This window comes from Schistocerca americana, chromosome 1, assembly GCF_021461395.2.
Source record: "Schistocerca americana isolate TAMUIC-IGC-003095 chromosome 1, iqSchAmer2.1, whole genome shotgun sequence".
In the NCBI taxonomy this organism is placed as follows: domain Eukaryota; kingdom Metazoa; phylum Arthropoda; class Insecta; order Orthoptera; family Acrididae; genus Schistocerca; species Schistocerca americana.
The window spans coordinates 725064717-725089584 of NC_060119.1; the positions used below are offsets into that span (position 1 = coordinate 725064717).

At 38.4% G+C, this 24868-nt stretch overlaps 1 protein-coding gene across 1 annotated transcript in view; it reads right to left on the reverse strand.

Annotated features, from left to right (window-relative positions):
- Positions 1 to 24868, reverse strand: part of LOC124593850 (cilia- and flagella-associated protein 43) — a 219326-nt gene that overhangs the window by 64563 nt on the left and 129895 nt on the right. The window contains exon 11 of the mRNA XM_047132200.1: positions 15066 to 15218. Within this exon, the coding sequence (XP_046988156.1) occupies positions 15066 to 15218 (153 nt within the window). The remainder of the gene's footprint in view (positions 1 to 15065; positions 15219 to 24868) is intronic.

A 24868-nucleotide genomic window follows, 5' to 3' on the forward strand; every position in this document is an offset into this window, starting at 1 on the left:
ATTGCAAAAAACCATGAACAAAGCACTAGCAACAGTGGCAGCTTTGGCCGAGACTAATATGGTGACCAAGCAAGAGAGAAAAGTAGTTTTCAGTGTGGAGGTCATATGGTATTGATGTGGCTGTCATGGGTCTCATTCAGTGGTACTGTAAGAAGCAGCAATGTCAAATATATAAGCAGATGGGACACTCCAATCATAAATCTCTGCAGACACAAAGAAGATGGTCTCAAGGTAAAAATTGCATCCTTACATTAAATGGAACATAGAGTGATGTGACAACTGTGCTTGTTCTCCATAAATGTGAGCATGGGATACCATTGCGCAGAATCAGTTGACAATTTTTGTCCAACTGGCTATGTAAAAAAAAGATTGTGCAAGTTTTCATTGGATACAAGGCCACATGTATCTGTGGCATTTCAGTATATATTTGATGCAATAAATTTTAATCCACAATGTTGTAGGAGAAGTGGTGTAGGTGTGGGTAGTATTCAAATATTTCATTTTTTGTCATTGTTGGGTTTCTGAGTGGGAGGGGTGTGGAGAGAACCCACAATGTTGTAGGCAAGGTGGTGTAGGTGGGAGTAGTATTCACTCATTCTGTTTGTCATTGTTGGGTTTCTGAGTGGGAGGGGGCAGAGAGACTTCTGCATTTGCATGGAAGTTTCCCATAATGTGGGCATAAGCTATCACAACACTATTGGGCTAGATTTCCTAATTAAATATTCTAACATTCTGACGACTTAAAGTGAGAGTGTGGATGTGAGTTACATCGGCTTATTCCCCAAACCACCTCCCACTTCTTTCTGAGATGACTTACTTGGAATTTGCAGCCACTCTTCTTTACTGAATAGCTGGCTGCTGGAAACCCTCTTGACTTCTCCTCCATCAAATAACACCATGTACAGGAATTTTTAGACTCTCTCTACTTATGAAATAAGTGGACACATAAACTTCACTTTTCGTCAACTAACGATGTATTTGATCTCCACACACAATAAAAGTCTCACTTTCCACATGAATATGTAACTTCCTGCAAGTCTCATGTACAGTCAGATGTTAGAAACAAATTGAGTTACAGTAAAAAGAAAGTTGGTTTGGTACCATGACCTTTCTTAACATGAATCATAAAATGAGTCTTGTCTCTAACAAGGTTGCGTCAAGAGTCTACAAGAGCACTTTTTCAACTGTTCTTGTTTTAATAACAATAGTCAATGACACAATAAGCAAAGAGCTGCATGTAAACTCCATGGTTCTTCCTTACACGCCCACTAAAACATCTATGGACTGCCCGACAGGTACTTGTTGGTGCCGTCTGACTGCCGTGTCTACTTTCTTCCCGCGACTGATTTTAAACCTGCACAAACAAACATATGATGCGCAGTAGGTAAGATTCTACCATCCCACACTCATATCCAGAATATCATGTGTTCAAGATGGTAGAAGGCTGAGTAGTTCTAGAATTTACACAGAAATTCTCGAATCACTACATATCCCCCCCCCCCAAATCAGATCAAACATGCGATATTTTATACATAATCATTATGCAAATAATATCACTAATAATAACATTTCATACCTTAACAGTACACATTTCTTACATATTTTTATACACATATCTTTCCTTTCCATAACAATTCTCTGTCCTCTCTTGAACAATCTTTCGCTTACTGTTTCTCTACTCTTTTCTTATTTTACTTTGTCCCATTAAGACATGAGCATTTACTCATGGTTTTAGTCAGCTTTATTAATATTTAGGAATTGTGAGAACTCTTTTTCTTTTCTGTATTTCCTTTTTTCTTTTTTTCAATCATAAACTTCAGTTGTTTTCGACACATGAGTAATCTATTTTCTATTCTTATCTTTTGTACTACCTATTTCCTAGTATGTACTATTTTATTATTTATAGCTTGGTGGAACTCTGGATGAAATGAAAGTGTTCTTTTGACTCTCATTTAGTTCTACAAAACATAATAATACTATTAGAACAAATAAGCCCTCGGTCACAAATATTAAGTCAAAATTGACCAGGTTTCGACACTACTATGAGCATCGTCTTCAGAATTAGACTAACTGTTCTAAAACATATTAGGTATATAATACATTAATAAAATTAAAGTTTGTACTGACTGGAAAAGATGCAGTACTTACAAGTCACATATTAGAAAAGATCTAAGCCGGAAAGGCGACGTCATGAATAGTTGTGAGATGGTGAGCCGCTAAGGGCTGCTCGTACTGTGAACAAGGGTTGCAACAAGACAAAAATAATAATACTAGTCATTCAAAAAATTCACAATCCCCAGAATAATCCCTATAAAATTTGTGACTTTTGTCACGATACTGTTCCCTTCTTCTAGGATCAGCACCTATTCCTTGCTTGTGGGTTGACCTTATGAGAGCACTTTCTCTTTCCATTCTGGTAGGTATGCCCCTTATAAAACATCCATATCTTTCCATTCTGGTAGGTATGCCCCTTACAAAACATGCCTATTTTTTAGGCCACAGATCATCCTATCTCCACATAGGTACGCCTGCCCTTTACACTTAGTGAATGCCGGTTACACCCCCCTTATCCTTTCTGAGTAGGCCGCATGGTTCATTGCTCTAGCATACATTTCTATGTATACCATAATTAAGTATCTTCTGGCAAAGATATAAATCAATCTTAAACTTGGCATACATTCTTTAATATATCATTTACCCTCTAGAGTCCTCCTCTACTTACCAACTTCTACATTTTCAAAAGATACTATGTCTACAAATACTATTTACATACCACTATCCTTCAATTCATTAGAGTACTTATTACACTGATGTTTTTTAATGGTCAACATGACTAATTCTACTCCTACTTTCGTTTTCTTTCTTTGCTCATGCTTCTTATTTATCGATTACGCATTACTACTTTAGTTGTTCATTATGTATGTGCACTTCTTCTTATGTATATTCGATGTAGAACTGTCATAGCTTCCTATATATGTACATATATTTCCGTATGTAAACACATTTTCCGAACAATGCCTGGCAGTTCTCACATCATGACAGGCTTCCTCTTATGTGATTTAATGTTTGTGTAGAAGTGTATATTTGTGTAAATGTAGATGTGTGTTCTTGTTGTCTGATTCTTCAGCCTTCTTATCTAAAGACAAGATTTAGGTTTTTAGTAACCACTGAAATAAGGAAGGACTTCAGCGATAGAAGTTTGTGAATATGGAAAGAGGGATAAAACAGACAGGTCCTCAAATGAGAAGTAAGAAAGGAAAAAATAGATACTGATGCTAGGATATAAGAAGTGAAAGAAGATAGCCCTGAAGATACCATTCCCACTCCCCTTCCCTAGGATCCATACCCCTCAGGTACTTGAGTGAGATGCTGGAGGAGGTTTGATGTTAAATCGTCTCCCACAGGATGGACTTGTCCCATCTTCACCATTTGAGGTCCACAAAGGAAATACTAGCAACCCTATGGAAACGGCAAATGATGAAAAATCAGGCACACCTGTTTGTGAGGGTTGTTTGAAAGGTGTGATGTGTGGTTTGTGTCAATCATGATTTATTTGTTCTTGTAAATCATGCTTTCATCTACAATACACCCCTTTCAAAATTTATACAAGCCCTCCCATCTATGTCACATCACATAAAAGGTATAAAATACTTGATACAAAATAGAAAATCTATAAAATGTGGTATAACAGTTGTTCACCTAGTCACATCTTATTATATTTTCCACAAGTACAATACTCTATTTAGTTTATTTCATTTAGATATCACTTTTTTCTGTGATTCTCTTAAGTCATTCTCTATTTTACAGTCATACCCGGTTTCCTAAGCAATAAGATTACAGAATAGTTCTATATTTTAAAGGAATTCAGTCCAGGAAACTATTTGAAATAAACACTGAAAACAACTTGGGATGTGACAGTCGTTACTGCAGCCTTTAACTCATAATGTTAACGTCGCTGGGGGATAGATGACAGAATAGTTTAAGATTTTAAAGGAATTTGGTGCAAGAAAACTAGTTTGGAAGAAACACAAAAACAACTAAGGATCCGACGGTCATTACTACGCCCATTAACTCAGAACATTAACGTCCCTGGGGGATATACAATTTTACATCATTTGCATTGTATTTCCCCTATTTTTTGCTTGTGTTACATGCCAGTCAAAATATTTCCTATAGTACCTCAAGTATTGTTATAATATGTTGGGTCCCATAGATGAGATATTAACTTTTCTTAAGCACTGGCAGACCAGTACTTCTCTTTGGATTTCTTTTGAAAGTCTTCCCAAGAGGAAAAATTCTCAATATTTACTGTTCCCCATCCTAGAAGATACCCCACAGCAAATTTGATCTCCTTGGCATCTTCCCAATTGTTTGGTGAACCTTGGTTAAATCCTTTCAAGAAATGGGTTGGATGTACATCTATTTCCGACTTAAATTTAGGGAATTGTCTAGATAACCCAGAATTTGCTCCCCATTGCAAATGAGTCACTGCTTCAGTAGTTAACACAACATTAGGTGAAGTTACCCTTTTTTCTATTTTGTCTTGGACAAGATTAATTTCTCTCATCCATACCCTTCCTGGTATCATTAAGTACAGAAGAAGGAATAGGCGATATGTTCCCAGATGTTATTCTCTCGGTAACCTTTCAATCTATAATATCTTCAAATTGTTCCTCCAAACTAATTACATTTATAATATGAGAGTTAGCTATTTTCTCTTTGAAATTCCTTTCTACATTATCTACCCATGTATTGACACCTGTAATTTGCGATTGAATATTGGCATTAATTCATTATGCATAGCTACACTCTCTTTCAAGGTATTCATTTCCAGTCTTACATCATTATATTTAATATTGTACATGTTTTCAAAAGATCCTAACTTTTCAATAAGTCTGATTCTATATTATTACACTTGTTCTCAATGTCAAGTTCTAACATTATTGATGAATCTCGAAAAGTATCATTCTGCTTCTGACTAAGGTCAGTAACCGTATGATTTATATGAATGGTCAAAGAACTTGTCAAATCGTTCTTTAAATCTACTTTTAAATTCTCTACTTTATTACTTATGGCGTTGAACTCAGTCTTCAAAGCACCCATGACTTCACATAGATTACTAAATTCCTTGCTTTGAGAGTCGACTTTGGCATTTAAGAAACCTAAATTTGTCATTTAAGTATTTAATTGAGAATTTACCAAGTCTAGTTCCTTACTTAGAGTCGCACTCTGAGCATTTAAAGCTTCACTCTGGGTATTTAATTGAGAGCTTAATAAGTTTAACTGAAGACTCTGAGCTTTGATTAAATTTATCAACTCAGCCCAATCAGGCATTTCTTTGCTAATCTTCATGGCCATAGCTGGGTCTTGAGTTTCCCCAACCTGTTGTATATTTCCCATACTTTTATATGCGTTAGATCTTGTAAGCATTTAAAACTAACTTTAAATATTATAATTACACAATAACAGTTCACTCAACAGTATTTTGTACCACTTCATACTAAAGTAACGAAGTTTTGTTTCATGCTCACCCGGCACAGAATTCTCATTGTGTAGGTGAGCAGATGTGGAGACAGGTCCGCACTGGTGAACAACAGCTAGTGTCGGCTGTGTTGGATGTATGTTGGTTTCCACATCTGTGTCACTGTGATGTGTGTGAGAGCTGTATACTCCCCGCACTGGATCTTCTTAGCTGAAGCATTCTATACATACTTCTTCTTAAACAAATATGTCAAAATCTTCTTTACTATTTTTATCATCATGAATTTTTCATTCCTTCAATGTTTTTCCATTTAAATTTTGCTCTATTGAATACTTGAATATATTCCATTTTCTCGGAGCAATTTTGTTGTCTTATTATGTTTGGTTGCTACGGCAACACATAACAGCTTCTTTCTTGTTTTTTACTTAAAATTCCTGTTTTCTTGGTCCTTTCACATAAGTCACAACATTCTAACTTGTTGTGATGACTTAAAGTGTGAGTGTGGATGTGGGCTATATCAGCTTATTCCCCCAAACCACCTTCCACTTCTTTATGAGATGACTTACTTGGAATTTGCAGCCGAACCTTACTTTTGTAAACTAACAATGTATCTGACCTCCATACACAATGAAAATCTCACTTTCCACATGAATATGTAACTTCCTGCAAGTCTCTCTACAGTTGGACATTAGACAAAATTGAGTCCCCGGTTCAATTCCCGGCTGGATCAGAGACTTTCTCCGCTCAGGGACTGGGTGCTGTGTTGTCCTTACCATCATTTCATCCCCATTAACACGCAAGTCGCCGAAATGGCATCAACTCAAAAGACTTGCATCAGGCAAATGGGCTCCCCAATGGGAGGCCCTAGCCACATGACATTTCCAACAAATTAAGTTAGATACCATGACCTCACTTAACATGAATGATAAAATGAGTCTTGCCTCTAACAAGGTTGCGTCATGAGTCTACATGAGTACGTTTTCAACTGTTCTTGTTTTAATAACAATAGTCAATGACACAATAAGCGCAGAGCTGCATATAAACTCCATGGTTCTTCCTTACACACTCACTAAAACATCTATGAATTGCCCAACAGGTACTTGTCGATGCGGTCCAACAGCCGCATCTACTTTCTTCCCACGACTGATTTTAAACCTGCACACACAAATATGTGACGTACAGTAGGTAGGATTCTACCATTCCACAATCATATCCAGAATATTGTATGTTCGAGACAGTAGAAGGCTGAGTGGTTCTAGAATTTACACAGAAATTCTTAAATCACTACAATATCATACCCAAGTTGATCTACAAAACCACATACTGGAGTTGGTAAGGACATTGTTCCATCTCCGTTTTACTGCTGAAAGAACTGAATTGTTGCAAGGCATCCCGGAGGCATCAGAGAGGCTAATTAAACTAGTACAAAATCCCTTACACTAGACTGGTGGGTATCATATGGAAAGATACGGGAAGTTGCTTTAAGCAGACAACAGGAGCTGATCTGTCAGTTAATTCTTTATATGTGGTTAAGCCCTTGCAAGAATATGAAGAAGTGGATAAGACACAATATTTAATATGGTTCAGTTGGTACTATATATGGGAAATTGAAGGAAGCTGAGTAGTATCCATCATTGTGTATAATTGTAGCTTGGAAGATGTGAAGCTATCAGGTGGTGCACTAATAGATAACTTGGAAGTTTTAGAGGAAGATAAGTTGAATATCAGGCAGAATAATTAAAGCTGGGATAGTCTGTCAATTTAGCCACACTAAGGCAGAAGGTTTTCCACTTGTAAAGACATAACAGGGAATACATGAAAAGATTGTTAGAGGAATACACAGAATTACTTTCCTCCTCGACCACTGCCAGCTATGCCACTAATACAGCATAGTATTCCTACAGGAAATGAATTGTCTGTATTTAAAAAAAAAATCTGTGTCAACTTCAGCACCATCTACAACCAGTAAAGTAGAAATTTATTAATCAATAGGTATGTGATAGAGCACTAGGTATTGGACAGCACCAGTGGTTACCATTCCAAAAATGTTGTCGAATGGTATTCAGGACTGGTTTAAGGCCCAAGTACACATCCACCACCTGGGGTGTCAGTGGCACCACAACTGTACAATTTCTATATAGGATGTACCACAATTAGTAGTGGCTGTTTGGGGCTCAAACCTGGATACATGTTGTTGGTAAGTGTGAGTGAATGTGTGTATCTATGTAAGATGGGAGCATCTGAGAAAGACCCATTCACTGGTCTCAATCTGTTATTATAGTGCCAAATTGGACAAGTCACCACCTGCCCCACAAGAAGGATACACACAGTTACTGGGTCATGCGAGTTCACTCTATTCCATCCTCAAAAGCCTGCTACTGATTGCCCTATGGAGGTAATTACAAACAGAACTGAATTCTTCCAAAAGAGAGGGTCACATTGAATATTCTCTGTGGCAATTCCAGTAGCAATCATTTGCACCTGCTATGAACCATGTCATGTTGGTGGCGTACTATGACTGGAACTGCTGGAGCAAGGGTTGTTAATTAATGTCACATGATGTGACATCACAGGACCTACCTTCCAATTATGTGCTACCACTACTCTAAGCATTACTACTTATTGATCTACCTACCAGACCTACCCTTCATGATCCTGCTCATGGAAAATCTAACCTACCTAAATACAACCCTCAATGCAGCCCTTTTTGCCTGCCTGGACCAGATGATGACCTCACAAAACTAATGTTTAATGTTGGAACATTTGCTTAACTACGTGAAAAAATATAGCATTGAATATTGTCATCATTCATTATTTTAGAAACTACTAAATCAGCTGCCTGCATAATTTTGGTGATGATAGGTATTGTTTACTGCTGTCTCAAACATAGAGTTGACTGGATCACACCAGATCACCATGGGTCCATACTAGTGATGTTGGCACCAGTGAAGAGGTAACTCAGCCCCAAAGAATTGGAAAAAGGTAGCGCAAAACAGGACCTAGAGAATCCCTGTCTGTATGTTGCAGGAGTGAGACAGTGAATTTATGAGTACTATAGATACAGAAAAGGAAAAAAGACAACATAGGATATTCAAGAGCAATTACTCTGCACCTGAGTATGAGAACATGAAGTGTAAAAATTAGTAAATATATAAGAGCTTCTGTTACAGCCTGTTTCTCATCCAGGAATTCAGTGGGCCTGACATTTCCATGGATGAAAGAAACATAATAACATGGTTAAGAGAGGATTCCTGTGCCATATCAAGGGTGTGAGTCACAACCAGTGCACACAGCATTTTGCCAAACTAGCACCGTCCTCAATAGCCACCCAACTTTCCAGGCAATGACCAGCCACCAGGAAGCTTTGATAGCATTGAAGTATTGAGCAGTACTTTGTCTTTTAAATTAACAGGCCTACTATGGTCATATACAGACGCCAAAAAAAGTTTTGCATCACCCTGGTTCCCAGAACTCCTGAAGATACACGTTGGCTGTGGATATTGTACCACAGACACAGTCCCTTTGACTGTTCAGATATGTCACTGAACCCATCCAAAGATGTAAACTATCTTACTTGAACAGCACCTATTAGACGGCGGGGGTCCAACAGCCGATCAGTTCCAGTCATTCCACCACGAAGGAGGTACGCAGCTCATGTTGTCTGCAGTTCAACCATGCCTCGATGGTCAATACTGCATTTCAATCATGCCTACATTGTTACTTTGTGCCAGGAAGGGCTCTCAACAAGGGAAGTGTCCAGGCATCTCAGAGTGAGAACCAAAGTGATATTGTTCGGACATGGAGGAGATACAGAGAAACAGGAACTGTTGATGACATGCCTCGCTCAGGCCACCCAAGGGCTACTACTGCAGTGGATGACCCCTAGCATTGGATTATGGTTCAGAGGATCCATGACAGCAAAGCCACCAAGTTGAATAATGCGTTTCATGCAGCCACAAGACATCATTTTATGACTCAAACTGTGAGCAATAGGCTGCATGATGTGCAACTTCACTCCTTAGAAGGAAGGTCAGCATTGGACATTACATTGATGTTTTATTGACAGCAAACTCGATTTTCAATCACACAATGATAATCTTCAGTGCTGTAGTGTGCAAATTAAAACTCAAAGGCACTGGTGTCAAGTTGTTATCAGTAACCAAAGCTATGAAACAATCACAATAACTCCTGACTTCCTTCAGGATAATGACATCATTCGACTAGAGTGGCCAGCATGTTCTCCAGACATGAACCCTATCGAACATTGATATAGATTGAAAAGGGCTGTTTATGGATGATGTGACCCACCAACCACTCTGAGGGATCTATGCTAAATCGCCACTCATCTGGTATTGTGATTGTTTCATAGCTTTTGTTACTGATAACAACTTGACACCAGTGACTATGAGTTTTAATTTGTACACTACAGCACTGAAGATGATCATTATGTGACTGAAAATCGATTTTTCTGTCAATAAACCATCAAAATTAAGGCCAACACTGACCTTGCTTCTAATTTCATGTATATGGTCATTGTGCACACAGCACCTTATGGAGTCGCCAATCAACTCCACTCCTGACAGCCATGGTGAGGTCCATCTTCGCAACCATGACACCATGCAGCGTGGTACAGATGGGCCCAACATGCCGAATGGACTGCTCAGGATTGGCATCACGTTCTCTTCACTGATGAGTGTCACATATGCCTTCAGCAAGACAATTGTTGGAGACGTGTTTGGAGGCAACCCAGTCAGGCTGAATGCCTTAGACACACCCTCCAGCGAGTGCAGCAAGGTGAAGGTTCCCTGCTGTTTTACGGTGGCATATGTGGGGCAGATATATGCTGCCGGTGGTCATGGAAGGCACTGTAACAGTTGTACGATATGTGAATACCATCCTCTGACTGATAGTGCAACCATATTGGCAGCATTTGGGAAAGGCATTCATCTCCATGGACAACAATTCATGCTCCCATCATGCACATCTTGTGATGACTTCCTTCAGGATAATGATATCATTCGACTAGAGTGGCCAGCATGTTCTCCAGACATGAACCCTATCGAACATTGATATAGATTGAAAAGGGCTGTTTATGGATGATGTGACCCACCAACCACTCTGAGCGATCTACGCTGAATCGCCACTCATCTGTCTTATCTCCAATTGCTATTGTCTTCAGCCATCTCCGTTTCTCTTTCACTACCACTTCCTCTCTTCCACACTCCCTATCACCTCTCTCTTTTACCGTCAATATCTGTCTGCTATTCTCAGCACAAAAAATTGCAAATTTGTTCACATGCCCAAATTTTTGGTGAGGAAGGTCGAATGAGGATTGAAGCAGCTGGTTCCTCACTTTTCTGTCATGGTGTTTTAAGGGGAACATATTCACCTTTTCTATGCTGTGACAGGTCCATTTTTCCACTGATTCTGTTTGTTTCCATACTATATCAAGGTGTGCTGCACATATAAAACGAATTCTGAATATCAGTAAAGTTTTTACAGTTTATTTATATACTTCAATACATTTATATACTTCAACACATATAAATAACAAATAAGAATGCATAATATAAGGGTAACATAAAATCATTTGCCTTACGTATTTCTGGATACTTTGCTCATCAGTCACAATTCATCGAAAATTTCCTGCTTACAATTAGTATCTTGAAAGAGTTAAAATGTCTTCAGAAATAATTTACTGAATTCGCAATTTTTCCAGTTTAACATAAGTTTTGGCAGTCCTTTGAAGTTCTTTTCAGGGATGTTAAGACATTTTTGGGTCCATTAATGTCACTGCAGTTGTGTATGTGCACCTTATACAAACAGTTCATCATGGAACTTTATTGGTGAATGAACACTGACTAAACACATAGGTCTGTGACCATGTGGTGGCCCTAGAACTTTTGTTACATGTTCACTGTCAGTCACAACTACATTTATGCCTTAGACTGGATATTAACTGCATATTTTATTTGCATAAGTGTGGTAAATTTTAAATTATGGATCTCAGCAGCAGTTAATGATATCAAAAAAGTTTCAGGGATCCCTGAGAACATCATCTTATGAACATATGGTTCAAATTTCAACTGGATAATGAATACAGATTATTGAAAACAGGAAAATAGCATTTCTAAGTGTATGTCTAAAGAATGCGCAGTTATTTTAATAACTGTGGGCCATGGTGCAAAAATGGCCAAAACTGGTTTTTGCAGTTTTTTTGCATAAGTGTGGTAACTTTGAACCTGTGGAACTGGAAACAAACAAATGGTGCTTTTGTAAGCTGCCTGAGGTCCATGCTAGACCACACCTAACACAAAGGCACCATCTAATTTCGTGAATTTGTCTGGGCTAGAAGAAGTGCGTAATTTTTAAATTTTTGGGGTACTGTAGGATAGCTACAGTATGCCTGTTCTTCTGATAGGTACACAAATGCTCACTAGGCTGAGGGCAATCCAAAACAATTAGATTTTTATCTCTGTGGGCAATAGGAACTGAGATATGACACCCTGAAGAATTATATTTCACACTTAGCTTTTTGGAACATATTGGTACCATGCATGACGGTGCACAGACCAGTTATCTGAATTATAGTTTCATGCCAGACATTTGCTTGCATATAGACATTCTGGCTTCACTACTGTATTGTAATGCCTTATTTTTTCATTTCTAGACACACATTTTTTGTTGTAAAGGGCTTTAATTATACCATATGCCCTTACCATTTTATGTATCCTTTCCTCTACAGTAGCTTTCTCCAACTCATTTTCTTGGATCCCTGAGGTATTTACATTTTATAGCCTTTCAGTTTGGCCAAAAGCTGGTTCCAGAAATTCTGGTGCATTTTTAATGTTTGTAAATTTTTTTCCTGCAGAAATTCTTAAGTCAGTCCTATTGGTACAGATTAATTTGTGTTATAGCAGAAGTCACATTTTCAGGAAGTATAGCACAGTTATCTGCAAGAGCAAGGCAGTTTACTCCAATATTTTTGTTTCCTATTTGCAACATTATTGGTGAAAACTTATATTAATTAAGATTTCATTCCAAATTATGTCTGTTTTTTCTATAACACAATTAAAAACAGTTGGGGATAGGACATCACCTTGTTGTACACCTGTGTTTATTTCAAAGGACTGAGATAATTTCTTCCATAAATTTCACTTTAGATACCTTGTATGCCAGTGCTTCATTAATTACATTTGCTAATTTAGGCTTTACACACAATTCTTAAATTACTTTTGCTATAGTTTGTCTATCAGTGAAATCAAAGACCTTTTGGAAATCAACAAACATTACTACAATATCATTTGAATTCAGTAATGTATAATGAATTATTGACTTCAGATTAAAACTTGGCTCAGAACATGACCTGCCCTCCCTAAAACCACCTTGACATTCACCCATATGACTGTCCAGCATGGTTTCTGCTCTGTTTAGGAAAATATTTAATATGCATTTGGTAGCAAAGATGTTCACCTGTAGTAGTTAATATCTTGTTCGTTGCCTTTCCTATGTAGTGGATGTATCTATGTTCCCCGCCTCTCTCCTGCTTTTTTTTTTCTTTTTCGACTTTCTAGATTTCTTCAAAGGTTAAGTTTAGATCATTTTAAGGGTCCTGTAGCCCAAACATTAAAAACAGAACCCTTGTAAGATCAGTTTGTTGTCAGTTTTTCTGTCTCTCGGTTAGCCCTTTTTTCTCAGGAACGAGTGGAGGTGTCAAGTAGAATTTTATGTTAGGCACTAAGGTCTACGGTTCATTGGCACTGTAAAATATTTAAGCTTCCAAGTGAATGCAGTCAAATGATATGGCCATTTATGTCATATATTTCAATAGATACTCACTCATCAAAACCTGTAGAAGAACCATCTGTATACATAATTAAGTTTGTACAGAACCCTCAGAGCATGAATCTTATTCCCACTTACCCATGGTGGTTGTTTTTTTTTTTCCAGCTTATGGACTGGTTCTGGACAATTAGGAAGCTGATGAAGTATGAGGTCTGTTCAAAAATTCTGGAACATTCATAATTTTGTGCCAATGATGCGTTGGAGTGTAATGCAGTTGCAATCCCTGCACACACCTGTGTTTAATGTTCAACCTCCAGAAGTTTCATAATTATATGTCTGTTAGTTATTGTTCAGTGCTGTATTGAGTAGAACATTATGATGGGCAGTTTGCAAATTTCAGGATGGCAGAGTTAGAGGAGCAATGCATCTGCATTAAATTTTGCATGAAACTCACGAAAACCTTTACAGAGACACACCAAACGATGCAGGAAGCCTGTGGTGATGAGTGCTTAAGCCATACTCAGTGTTACAAATGGTTCAAATGTTTTCAAAATGGCTAGAAGGAAATTAAAAATGACCCTCATTCATGACACACTTCAAAGTCTACCAATGATGCTCATGTCAGGAACATCAATGAAACTGTACATGCCAATTGAAGACTGACTGTACAAGAGATTGCTGAGAATGTTACATTTCAGCTGGATCGTGTCATGAAATGCTGACACAGCATCTTGGAATGCATTGTGTTGTCACCAACCTCATCCCACGGCTCATGAGTCAAGACCAGAATGACCTTTGCTTCGCAATCTGTGAAGAGCTTTTGGTTCGTGCAAATGAGGATGAAATGTTCCTTAAGAGAATCATAACTGGTGATGAGACTTGATATTAGACCAAAGTTCAATCTTCACAGTGGGTCAGGAAAGGTTCTCCCAGACCAAAAAAAGTTTGCCAGGGCAGGTCAAACATCAAACCCATGATGACAGTTTTCTTTGACTTTGAATGATTAGTTTATCATGAATTCAGGCCACAGGCAAATGAGACAAATGGAGTTCAATAAAAAATAAAAATAATGTATTACAGAAAAAATTAGAAAAGTGTGAAATTTAAATAAATATTTGTATACAATACACTATCCCTTAGCCTCACTTCTCATACTTCAGATTTGCAATTTTAGGTTAAACTTCACTGTAAAAAGAATGGAATCATAAATTTCATCAAACAGGCTTAGTATTATAATTTACTATTGATCAAAGATCCATGAATTCTGGCTTGTTATATACTTCTACCTCACACTTCAAATACACTCTCACTATTTCCAACTGTAATCATTTGTTCCAGGCTCTCATTGTAGAGAATTTACTCAACAAGTCGTTTATTTTGTTAATGTATTGAATCATTTTAGAAAATATTCATACTAGCTTTTTACATGTATTACATTAAATGATTATGCAACTTTTGAAATGGGTAAATTATTACACAGGGAAATCAACCATATGGCGTGTATTCTTACAATATAAAACTGACTTTGATACCTGGTAAAACATGAGTGAGCACCATTGGGCAAATGTCTAAATTGTCTTTTATTAGCTTTCATTTATTACTGCTGATACTCTGTTATGCACATCTTACAAATATGGGTTCATTTGGGACATTATTTCTGAGGATTGCAATATTCACAAATCCCTGTGTAACTATGTGCAATAATATTGATAGTGTGATATCTCTGACATTTAATGCAGGTATCAGAAGACTATGAAAGCACTTTCTTCAATGAAACTACAAGTGCATATCCACTTACTTGCATATTATGGCACTGGTAAAGTTTTTCCTCTCTCAGGTTTTTAAGGCTGGACAATAATTTTGCATGATTTTCTTTTTCAGCACTTAGCTGTTTCTGAAATACAGCCACTGTTTTTTCTGCTTCAGCTAATTCCAGTGCCATTGCTTTTATCTGTTAAAAAAGAAGAAATATCTTGGTCTACATTTTTACATCTTGGTAATGTTACAAAAATAGGTATGAATCAAAATAAAATAATAAATAATTCTAACTAATGATGGAATGAGAGTTGTTGTATCTGAAGTTCTTGTGCTGGTGTAAAGCATATAACAAGCATAATGCAGTTTTTAACCTAAGAAAAAGCGAAGCAGCACGAAGATATCAATACTACTAAGGATCATTTTCCAGAACACACAGGTAATACAATGAAATATGCAACTTGTTTATTGGATAAGGATATTTGGAATGAAAGTACAAGTTTTTTATTGGAACACATTTGTCTAAGAGCCACATCATCTCTTATCATCTCTTATTCAGTGGTAGCACATGAGACGATGGCAATATCTGGATTCATGAGTGTCCAAAGAAATTCATACAGAGTCAGGCAAGCTTCTGAAACTGACATTTTTTCATACAGGGGGAGGCACTAACTATTTCTACCAAGAATAACTCCAAAAGTATGATAGGAGCTGAAAAGTTTGTGGGACAAAAGTTTCATGGGACAATGGGGGCCATAATATGATGTTGGTTTTTTGTTGCTAGGTGGTATCGCTTCAGATATGTGAAGGTCAACTTTGTTTTTTTTTTTTCTTAAATGGGATGCTATAGTTTGGTACTTATTTTCTGCTAGCAGCTATCGAAATGAATCCAATGATGTGCAACAGTAAGGTCTTTGAAGGTCAACAAAGGTCACAAAGCTGGCTTGAATGTCCATTTACAGAATGCATTTGAAGTATGTCCATTTACAGAATGCATTCGAAATCATGACCATTGGTGTCAATGCAGTGCTGCAATCTTCTTATCATGGACTGAGTGGTATTCCTTATCACTTCAACACTTACTGGAGCACATGCTCTGACAATTCTCTCTTGCATATCTTCAGGTGTAGTTGGAACGTCTTTATAAACAATGTATTTTAAGAATCCCCACAAGAAAAAATCCAGAGGTGTCAAGTCTGGCAAAGGAGCCAGCCACGGCACATCTCCTCCATGTCCAGTCCAATGATTTGGGAGTTGTCTCTGCAACTCATCTCTAGCCATCAGCGAAAAATGTACCGGACACCCATCGTGTTGATACCACATTCTATTCCTTGTTGCTAAAGGTATTTCTTCCAATAACAGACCTAATCTTTCTTGCAGGAATATGGTGTACTTCCTACCGTTAAGATTCCCTTTGATGAAATAGGGGCCTATAATTCTGTCCTCCAGAATCCCACATCATACATTCACCGACCACAGTTTTTGGTGTCAGCTTGCTGCAGCCAATGTGGATTTTCAATTGCCCAATAATGCATGTTATACAAATTAACATTTCCATGTTTTGTGAATGTAGGCTCATCAATAAATAAAATCAAATTAATAAATGTGTCATCCCTCTGAATCTGAAGTTGAGCCCTTCAACAGAATTCAATAAGATGCATACAATCCATACCAGTTAATTCTCGGTGGAGACTGATATGGTAAGGATGAAATTTATGGCAATGCAGAACACGAACAACACTACCCTGGCTCACTCCAGATTCCCTTATGATTTGACACAAACTAACACAAGGATCTCAGACCACAGTGGCAAGAGTACCAATTTCTGTTTCCTCATTAGTAACTTTCCTTGGCCAGATATGTTTCTGATGCATTAAAGTTCAAGTTGTTCTCAATTTATCACACACATATTTAAATGTACAGCATGTAGGGTGAGTATGTTGAGGATATCTTTCAGCGTATGTCTCTAGGTCCACTGAATTTCATTGGCATTCACCATAAATAAGAAGCATATTGACTTGTTCTTCGAAGGAATAAATCAGTCACATTCACTTGATTCGACGATACTAGTCTTACCATTACTGTTAGTGTTGTATTGGGAAGCCATCGAATAGTGTTTACATGTCAATGACACCTTAAACGGATACGCCATATTCAGCAAATATCTACTATTTGCACCATATATGAGAGAGAATTGTTAGAGCATGTGCTTCAATAGAGTGCCAAAGTGACAAAGGAATACCACTCAATCCATGATAAGAAGATTGCACCACTGCACTAATACCAATGGTCATCACTTTGAACACCTTCTGTAAATGGACACTCATGCCACCTTTTTGACCTTCACTGACCCTCAAAAACCTTAGTGATATTCATCATTGGATTCGACTTGATAGCCGCTATCAGAAAATAAGTAGCAAATTATAGCACCCCTTTAAAAAAACAAAGTTGACCTTCATATCTCTGAAGCGACCCTACCTAACAACAAAAAACCAACGTCATATTATGGCCCGCTTTGTCCCATGCAACTTTTGTCCCACAAACTTTTCAGCTACTATCATACTTTCGTAGTTGTTCTAGATGGCAATAGTTAGACACACACCGTGTAGAAATGAGTTGGTGATTTTTTGTATTTGTGATGCTTAAAGAACTATATTTTATTATAATTATTTTTTTTGTGACTATTATTATTAACATTCTGCAATGGAAAGTCCAGATTGGAATATCAACAATATTATGAAAAGCATTGATTGTTACTCACTCTTAAGATGACACACTGAGTTGTTGACAGGCACAATGAAAAGACTGTTACAAATTGAGCTTTCAGCCAAGTCTGATTCAGAAAAGAAAACACACACACATTTGCACAAATATAAACACAATAAGCACACATGACCACTATCTTCAGCCACTGTGGCCAGAACATAAAGTGGAAATTCAGTGTGGGGCAGGGTAGGGAGAGGGGTAACAGGGTACAGATGGAGGCAGAGAAGAGCACTGTGTAGCGGACTGTGCAGGTACTAGATGGCAGCAGGACAACGCTGCAGGTTCAGTGCTGGGAAGTTGTGGGTCATTTGGATCCTCCCCTCCACCAGCAGCTTTTCTGAACTGCACACATAGAAGTTGTCCTGACAATTTGTTCTCTGCTCCCAAAATTGTACCAGAATCAACCCAACAGTTTCTGTCACCTTTGTCCTTTTTCCTCCTCCAAATTAATGTCCCTTCACCCTCATTGTGCACCAGTCCCTGCCAACCAACCCACTGATCTTTTCCCCTTCTCAGCAACTCTACTTTTCTGCACCCCACTCCCCCTCTACTTCCCTCCCTCACAGTTTCCTCATGCTGCATTGGAAGCCTAGTCCTGCTACCATCTAGTCCCTGTACTTCCACCAGACAGCACTCATCCCTGCTGCCACCTGTAACTTGCTATCTGTCCCTCTTCACATCACCCATCCAGATTGCTGCTTTTGACGAATGCAATAGTTGCTTTCTGGTAACAGCAGCCAGAGATAGTGGTCATGTGTGCATGAGGTGTGCCAGTTGTTGTGAATGTGTTTGTGTTTTCTTTTGTAAAGAAGGCTTTTGCCAAAAGCTCACTTTTTAACAACTTTTCATTGTGTCTATTTGCAACTCAATGTGTCAGCTTTACAGCGACTAGCAATCTATCCTTTTCATGTTTATAACAGAAAACTGTATCCTGAAGGTGTCCATTTATTATGGCATTTTGCAAAAAATAGCTTTTCTTGTACCTTCCTTAGTTGCACAATACTGCAGCAAGCTCAAAAATTTTGGAGTATTATAGTACCTTTTTTGCCCTCTCTCACTATTTTGTAACAAAAAAGGTGGAAATTTTTATACCATAAACCAAAGCTCCTCTAAATTAACCTCACCTTTCTCACAGTTAAATGAAAGTCTTATGAATAAGTTGTAACAAACCCCTTGAAGTGATAAATAATAATAATAAAACAATTTATGGAAAGGACACACTGCTGCTCACCATAAAGTGGAAAGATGATGACACACTGAGTCACAGGCACAAGAAAAAAATGGTTATACATCGAGCTTTCATGCTAAGCCTTCTTTAGAACAGAGAAGACATACGCACTGACACAAGCAGACACAAGTGATGCATACATGAGCACTATCTCCAGCCACTGTGGCCAGAATGTAACTCTCATGCAGCATTCTGGAATGGGATGGGGAGGGGAAGGGATAGCAGAGTACGGATGGCGGCAGAGAAGAGCACATGGAGTGCCACAGGGATCTAAATTGGGACCACTTCTTTTCCTTGTACACATAAATGACTTACCAGGAAATATAGATGTAAAGACATATATGTATGCAGATGACACAACTTTTCTATCTGTAAACCATGTACTTGATAACCTTGTAAGTGATATGAAATTGGCAAAAGAAAATGCAACAGCATGGTTTAATGCCAATGGTCTGCTATTAAATGAGGAAAAGACCCAGAATATGTGGTTCAGTCTATCAAAGACTACAAAAATAGAAAAACAAAAGGCAAAGTTTTTAGGTATTGTACTTGACAACAGTCTAACATGGAACTCTCATGTTGATCACAGAGTGGTTAGGTTGTCAAGAGTTATATATTTGTTGAAGAGACTGATGTGTTGTGTGACATTTGAGTACGTAAGGACAGCGTACTTTGCCTTTTTTCAATCTGTTTTAAGGTATGGGTTAATTCTCTGGGGAAACGGAAGAAAAATAAATGAAATTATGGTGATCCAGAAGAAAGCAATCAGAGTAATGGCTAAGGTAGATAATAGAACACATTGTAAACCATTGTTCACTAAATATAGAATTTTAACAGTAATTAATTTATATATTCTTGACTGTGTTAACTACATACTTGCTGAACTACCTAATTTAAGTGTAACAAATGAAAGACATGGCTACTATACAAGAACGTGTACTTCTCTGCTGTTGCCACAAAATAGATTAGCTAAAACTAACAATAGTCATAAGTATATGGCAATTAAAATATATAACAAATTGTCTAAAAATGGGTCAATCAAGCCTGACAAATTATTTAAAGACAATGTTCATAACTTCTTGCTAACTAATCCATTCTATTCATTAGAAGAATTTTTAGAAATGCCCAATATCAACTTAAATATATAAATTATTTTTTTTGTAAAATTAATAGGTTAAGTGAACTGACGAAGTCTATTGCATGTAACAATGCTGAATGACTAATAAAGAATTTGAATCTGAATCTGTGTGGCAGAGCCTGAAGGGTCTAGATGGCAGCAGGGTGCCAGGTGCAGCATTGTGAGGTTTTGGGGAAAGAGGACGGGGACAGGGGAGGGGGGGGGGGGGGGGGGAATGGAAAAGGAGAGGACGAGAGAACAAGAAAAAATCTGTGGGTGCACTGGAAGAGAGTGGCACACAAATGAGGGTGATGGGACATGTATTGGGACTGGGATGGTTTTGGAAGTGGAAAATATGTTTTAAGGATAACTCCCATCTGTGCAGTTCAGAAAAGCTGGTGATGAAAGGGAGGATCCAGATGGCCTGGTCTATTAAGCAGCCATTGAAGTCAAGCATGGTATGTTCAGCTGTATGTTGTGACAAAGGGTGGTCCACTTTGCTCTTGATAACACTTTGGTTGTGGTCATTCATCCTGGTGGACAGCATGTGGTAGTCATTCCAATACAAAAAATATAAAAAGTTGTGCAGTGATTATGGCAGAGCTGCTATTTGATGTGGCTGCTTTTGCAGATGGTCCAGACTCTGATGGGGTAAGATAAACCTGTGACAGGATTATTGGAATAGAAAGTGCTGGGTGGGTGGACTGGACAGGTCTTACATCTGGGTGTGCCACAGGGATATGATCGCTGCAGCAAGGGGGTGGGATTTGGAGTGGTATAGAGATGGACTAGGGTGTCATGAAAGTTGGGTGGGTGATGGAATACTGCTTTAGGAAGGTTGGGAAGGATCTTGGGTAGGATGTCCCTCATAACAAAGCACAATGGTGGATAATCAAAGCCTCTACAAAGAGTGTGGTTCACTTGTTCCAGTCTGGGGTAGACTGGGTGATAAAAGGGCCACTCCTTGTAGATATTTGCAGACTAGTTCTGGAGGATAGTGCCCGTCTGTGAAGGCCTTTGTGAAAGCCTTGGCATACTGGGCAAGGGGCTTTCTGTCACTGCAGATATGCTGCCCCTAGGTGGCCTAGTTGTGTGTGTGTGTGTGTGTGTGTGTGTGTGTGTGTGTGTGTGTGTGTGTGTGTGTGTGTGCGCCTATATAAATTCTCTCTATTGGTGTGCACTGTATTCACACAAACCTTCAAGTAAGTTGGTCAATTGAGTGGCTGGTGTGCATTTTACTCATGTTTCCATTTGTTTACTGTAAACTAAAGCAAGGGGATGGTTTATGTTACCATGAGTTACCCTGAGTACTGCACTGTATACTAACATAGTAGAATCAAACTCAGTATTGTGACAGATTTTTAATGACATAAAGGTTGTGATTTGTACATTGTGATACATTTTTGAAGAGTTTTTGAGGAGAGGAAGTGGAGCACAGAATAAAAAATGAAGAGTGGTGTTTAAAGGATACATACTGCCATTGGTATTTACTTAATAAATGAAGTCACAAAAAAGACAAGCTTGTTGGGTAATGTTTGCCTTCCAGCTAAACAACATTTGCTTCATATATGTTATGTTTTGCTTCTACACAAAAAGTTAGCAACATAAACAGGATGCAGTGTACGGTATATACAGGGTGGTCTATAGCAGCCTGAAAATCTTGGAAGTGTGTTGCAGGAGAGGTTCTTCTGAGAAATAATTGTTAAGAAAAGAATTTGGTATGTTGTGCCATTTCTGAGCTATTTAGCATTGAAGTTGGCCAATCAGGTCATTGCATGCGCAAATTCAAGCACTTGTACGTGCTAAAATGGAACACTGCACAGACATCTGCAGATCCGTATGGTCCCAGCTGTTCAAATGCTCTTTAACAGTTAAAATTTGCCTATTTTGTAAGTGATAAATTTAAGTTAGGTGAGCAAAAACTATATTTCTTTGATCTGAGGAAACCAAATGGAGGACAAGTTGGGTGACACTGTCCCTGGTGGGATGGCTGAATTTGTGCACACAATAAACTGTAACTGTAGGCTAACTTCAATACTAAATAACTCAGGAATGGTATAGTGTATAGAGTTTTTTTCTTAACAATTATTATCCAGTGCAACTTCCCTTGCAACACCTATACAAGCTTTTCAGACTATTATTTACCACCCAGTATTTTTCACTTTTATTCTAGCGCATATATCACTGTATGAAAAGTCATAGACAGACACAATGAAAAGCACAACTCACACATGCATAGTTACTATCTATGGCCACTCAAGTGCCCTTGTGTCTGATGAGAGCAGCAATCTGGGGTGGATGGTGGGTGTATGGAGGAGGCATGGGATAGGGATAGGGAGGGATAGTGTTGGGAGAAGATGATGTGCTGCTATGAGAACAAGCAGGGATGCAGTGGGGACAGGATGCAGAGTTGAGAGGCAGTGTTGGGGGAAGGGGAGAGGGGAGAAGAAACACAGAGAGAAGGGTAAAACACTATTAGTGAATTGTTGGAATAGAAGGACTGCATAGTGCAGGACCGGGAGCATGGAAGGGAGTGGAGACAGGCACTAATGAAGATTGAGGCCAGCAGGGCTACGAGATTGAAGAATATGTTGTAGGGAGAGGCACTACTTGTGCAATTAAGAAAAGCTGGTGTTGGTAGGAAGAATCCATTTGGTGCAGGATGAGAAGCAGTCACTGCAGTGAAGTATATCTTGTTGGGCAGCATGTTTAGTAACTAAGTGGTCTAGCTGTTTCTTGGCCAGAGTTGGGCAGTGGCCTTTTTATGCAGACAGACTTCTTAATGTTGCCATGCTCAACAAGCAACTAATGAGCTGTTTGTCCCATGAAGGCCCAACAACAATAAAGAAACATGACAACTAAGGTGCGTCCTCTTTATCCCACAACACACCCTGGATAGCTGCTATCATCAGACACAGATGCAGCTCGCCGTTGATCCTGAATGGCCATAGACAGTAAGAATGTGTGCATGATCCATGTTTGAGTGAGTTTTTGTGTGTTTTCTGCTTCTGGAGAAGGACTGCTGTAGAGGGTTTCGATGAAGCTCCTTTATAGCATTGTGCTCAGAACAGATTGCGGCCCCCTGTTTCTAAGTTGAATGGAAGAACTGAACCAGAGACTTCAAAGGTCCTAAATCAAGCTAGGCAGGAAATCCCTTAACTTGTGCCATTGGGTTGAGAACTGTAGGATCCTACTCAGTGGGTATGGTATGCACTACACATTTGAGGCTGCTGCCCCAGGTAGCTGACCGTGTGTGCAGTGCACAAAAGTGGTCTTCTTCTTCTTCTTCTTCTTCTTTTTTTGCAGCTATCCATCTAGTCTAGATAAGGAAAACTTAAGGAGACACAGAAGTATAAGTGTGAAATCTGGAATAATGCCTCCCCCCCTCCCCCCCCCCCCCCCCCCAAATAGGCAAGAGCATTAAAATCCTAGTAGTTAACTGCTAAAGCATTTTAACAAAATGCCAGAGTTTGAAGCACTCCTGAAAAGCAATGAAGCTAACATAATACAAGGGACAAAAAGCTTATTGAAAATTAAGATTGATAGCAGTGACATTTTGGGGGGGAAATATTGAAAGGATGGGAAATGGAGGTAGTCTATTTTGTCACAGTAGACAAGAAACTCAAATCCACTACCACAGAAATTGATAATCCATGCAAGATTGTTCGGGCAAGTCTCAGTATCAGGAGTGGGCATAAAATAATAATTGGATGATTCTGTTTTCCACCAGATGTGTCTCCACTGCCTAGAACAGATAGTTCAAAATGCCACTCATGATGGAGATACCTTGGGTCTAAAGGCAACAAACATATCTGACCTATTTGAAGATGTCCGCATCAAAATTGTTATCAGTGATGATGATGAAGTTGTGGCCACAACAGTTACCAAAGTACAAAGGACAACTCAAACAAGTAGAAAGGTATATATGTCCAGTGAAGTAGATAAATCAGCAGTAGAGTTGTACCTGAATGAGGAACTTGAAACTTTCAGCACAGGACAGGATCACGTAGAAGAACTACAGCTCGAGTTTAGAGACCATGGACTGGATAGATACATACCCAATAGAACAGTATGTACTGGGAAGGACCCTCAATGCTATACAGTCACTAGAAAGAAACTTATAAAGAAACAAAGACTACTGTAGTAGTGTGAAACAAAACATGGGACTATAGATAGATACATGCTGAATGAAACATGTTTGGCTGTCAAGAGAACAACGTGTGAAGCTGTCCATGCCAGCTGTAGCAGAATATTGTCAAATGATTTTTCAAAAAAATCCAAAGAAATTCTGATGATATGTGCAGGCTATTAGTGGCATCATAGTTAGTGTCCAGTCACTAGTGAATGAGATAGGAACTGAAATTCAGGATAGTAAAGCAAAAACTGAAATGGTTAACTGCTTTTCTAAATGTTATTTTATAAATAAAAACCCAGGAGAATTGCCCCAAATTAATCTTCATATTACTTGAAAGATGAGGGAAATAAGTGTTAACATCAGTGATGTTGAGAAACAGCTTAAATCGTTAAAATTGAACAAAACCTCCAGGACTTGATGGAATCCCTATTGGACTCTATACTGAATTTTTATTGGGGCTATCCCCTCTTATAACTGTAATCTATCATAGATCCCTAAACAAAAATCCATGGGCAATAGTTGGAAGAAAGCACAGGTCACATCTGTCTACAAGAAGGGTAGTAGAAGTGCCAATGTCTTTGACATTGATTTGTTGTAGAA